Genomic DNA, 3,246 nt, shown 5'->3' with positions numbered 1-3,246 from the left:
AGTTTCAGTTCTGTGTTGTGTTTGAGTGTCAAACAAACTCTGTGTTGTTGTTGTTCACCAATCACTGTGGCAGTGATTGAGAGAAAGTGAGAGGGGCTCTCATACTTAGGTTGAGATTCTAAGTAGAAATACACTGGGTAGATTAGGAAGTGAACTATGAACTGAGTTGTTCATGAGTGTCTGTAATTCCTGAATCTTGAGATAGTGGATTTCCTTTCTTTGGGTGCATGCAAACCCTCCAGACGTAGGTGAAGTTTCACCGAACTGGGTTACCAATCTTCTGTGTTCTACTTTATTATTTTTCTGGTTTTGTTACTGTTAGTCAGTTGTCGAACCGGTTGTCCCAGCATCGCGTTCGACATCTGTCCTGTGCGAGAACCGTATTTTCAATTGGCATCAGAGCAGGCACCCTATTCTGTTGGGTGAGCTCCAGGGAATATATACTGTTCTCAAGGAAACATTATGGATGGAAGAAGATCAATCTATATGCCACCAATTTTGGATGGTACCAATTATGACTACTGGAAGGCTCGAATGGTGGTTTTTCTCAAATCTATGGACAGTATAACATGGAAGGCAATAGTCAAGGGGTGGAAACATCCTGTGATAGCATCCACAACTGAATTGAAGCCTGAAGATAAGTGGACAAAGAAACAAGATGACGAAGCTCTTGGAAACTCCAAAGCCTTGAATGCCATTTTTAATGGAGTTGACAAAAATATGTTCAGGTTAATCAACACATGTACTGTGGCTAAAGAAGCATGGGAGATTCTCAAGACTGCCCATGAAGGAACATCAAGAGTTCGTATGTCAAAGCTTCAGCTTCTTACAACTCAGTTTGAGACTATGAAGATGAATGAGGATGAGTCCATATATGAGTTTCACATGCGTATAAGGGATCTAGCCAACTCTTCTTTTGCCCTAGGGGAACCCATGTCTGAAGAAAAGTTAGCAAGAAAGATTCTCAGGTCTCTCCCCAAGAGGTTTGATATGAAGGTAACTGCCATTGAAGAAGCCCAAGACATCAGTAACATCAAGGTTGATGAACTCATTGGTTCCTTGCAAACCTTTGAGATGTCTCTTAATGGTAGATATGAGAAGAAGGCGAAGAGTATAACTTTTGTGTCCAACACTGAAGAAGATGAAGATCAGAGGGACAAGGATACTGATGCAAACATTGCAGAAGTTGTATCATTACTTAACAAAGCGTTGAAGAGTTTGGGCAGAATGTCAAATACAAATGTCTTGGACAATGTGTCGGACAATGTGAAGAATACTGAATTTCAACTCAAAGACAAACATGAGAATGATACAACCAAGGCTATTCATGTAAAGGCTCTCATTGGGAAGTGCTATTCTGATGCTGAGTCAAGTGATGGTGATGAGCAAGAACTAGTTGAAACCTACAAATTGTTGCTGGCTAAGTGGGAGGAATCATGTACGTATGGTGAGAAAATAAGAAAAGAAGTCAAAGATTTGATTGCTGAGAAGAAGCAACTTCAGAGTAATAACTCCAGTTTGCAAGAAGAAGTAAAGACCATCAGCAAGTTGCGTGAGGAGAATGAGAAACTTCAGATTACTAATGTAAAACTGCAGGAGGAGGTAACATTACTGAACTCAAAGCTTGAAGGTATGAAAAAGTCTATTCGTATGATGAATAAAAGCACTAATGTGTTAGAGGAGATTCTGGAAGTTGGGAAAACAGTTGGAGATATGGAGGGGATAGGCTTCAGCTACAAGAGTGCAAAGAAGTCTGCTTCATCTGAAAAGCAAACTAAGCAACCAATGTCAGACCCAATGTCGCATCATTCTGTACGACATGTGTACCCTCAGTTCAGAAAATCCAAGAAATTTACTTGGAAATGTCATCACTGTGGCAAACTTGGTCATATAAGGCCCTACTGTTACAAGCTATATGGATATCCTCAGTCTCATGATCAACCAAGGACTAATCCACAAGTAGCTTCATCAAGGAAAGAGTGGAAACCTAAAGAAGGAGTTAGAGTCAAGTTCTTCGGCGAGGAAGAGATGTCTCCACAGCCATCTAGGGTGAATAGATCATATTCAAAGGATGTTGCTCTTCTTAAATCTCCGAGTTCTGGTGTAGATGTTATGAAGGAATGGAGGAAGAAATTTGTTGCTGCAAGTTCTCTTGAAGTCTCAAATGCACCAGCAACTGTTCATGCAAGCATAGGTGAATCTGTAAGTGCAGATCCTAATGTTATTGTGCCTAATGTGATTCATGAGATATCAGTTGAATCTGTTTCTGTTCCCAATGTTGAACCTCATGTTGAGACATTAGTTGAGACTACTTCAGATGTGAATATGGAACCCTCTGCTAGAAATCCAAACCCCATTGTTGACACATCTGAACTTGATCTCCAAATCCATCAATCTGCCTTGGGTTCTGAACCATCTACCGTTTGTAAGAAGTCAGTTATTGAAAGTGTTCATGAATTGTTGTCATTCTGGTCTTAGAAGTGATGGTTTGTTTATGCTGTGCTACCTTTGCCAAATTTGTGTTAAAAAGGGGGAGTTGTTTGGTGAAGAATCTGTGTTGTTTCTGTTGCTGTGAAGACTATGTGTGATTTGCAAGTGTTAGCTTTGGTCTGTAATAAGTTGAAGACTCTTTCAAGACAAGGCTAGTAACTGGTTTATGTTCAAGCTGCTACTGTTCAAGTTGCTACTGGTTTTCTAGTTTACACTTGTTGGATAGTTAGTGTGTGTGCTGCTATGCATATGGTATTTATACTTCAAGCAGTCCACATGGATGCATCATTTGAGGGGGGGTTCCTCTATGGTTGGCTACAAAGATGCATTGATTTGAGGGGGAGTTTTTTTTCCGCTGCTGACTCTATGTGATTTACCCTCTCTGGTTGTGAAGTTGTTTTTAGACAAAATTTGACAAAGGGGGAGATTGTTGTTCCTTTGTTGTCATACATTTTGTTAAAAACAACCTGATGTCCTAGCCGATGTTGTGACATCTGTTTTTGTGAAGGCCATGACATTTGTCCTGACTGGCGTGCAATGTGGGTCCCTTTTGTTATTGGTTTGGAGGATGTGATTTGTTATTACTTGAGATTCAAGTAACTTATTAAAGGGAGATATACGCGGGTTGTTTATTGTTGGAACAAATCAGTGATTGGAGATTTGTTTCTATTCTTAAGTTGTTAATCACTCATATCATATCTTGGAAGATTCTGTGCTGATATGAGTTGGATCAGAGTTGTTCTTCAGCCCAAGAAA

The 3,246-nt window shown here is 40.0% G+C and overlaps 1 protein-coding gene across 1 annotated transcript; it reads left to right on the top strand.

The window, feature by feature from the left end:
• Nucleotides 1–2,027: 2,027 nt before the first annotated feature.
• LOC130731989 (uncharacterized) lies at nucleotides 2,028–2,478 on the top strand. The gene has a single exon (XM_057584134.1). The coding sequence runs from the start codon at nucleotides 2,029–2,031 to the stop codon at nucleotides 2,476–2,478; it is 450 nt and encodes a 149-aa protein (XP_057440117.1). The 5' UTR covers nucleotide 2,028.
• Nucleotides 2,479–3,246: the final 768 nt, after the last annotated feature.

This window comes from Lotus japonicus, chromosome 1 (genome assembly GCF_012489685.1).
Source record: "Lotus japonicus ecotype B-129 chromosome 1, LjGifu_v1.2".
NCBI lineage: Eukaryota > Viridiplantae > Streptophyta > Magnoliopsida > Fabales > Fabaceae > Lotus > Lotus japonicus.
The sequence above is the reverse complement of the archived record's forward strand: the minus strand, read 5'-3'. Positions and strand labels throughout refer to the sequence as shown.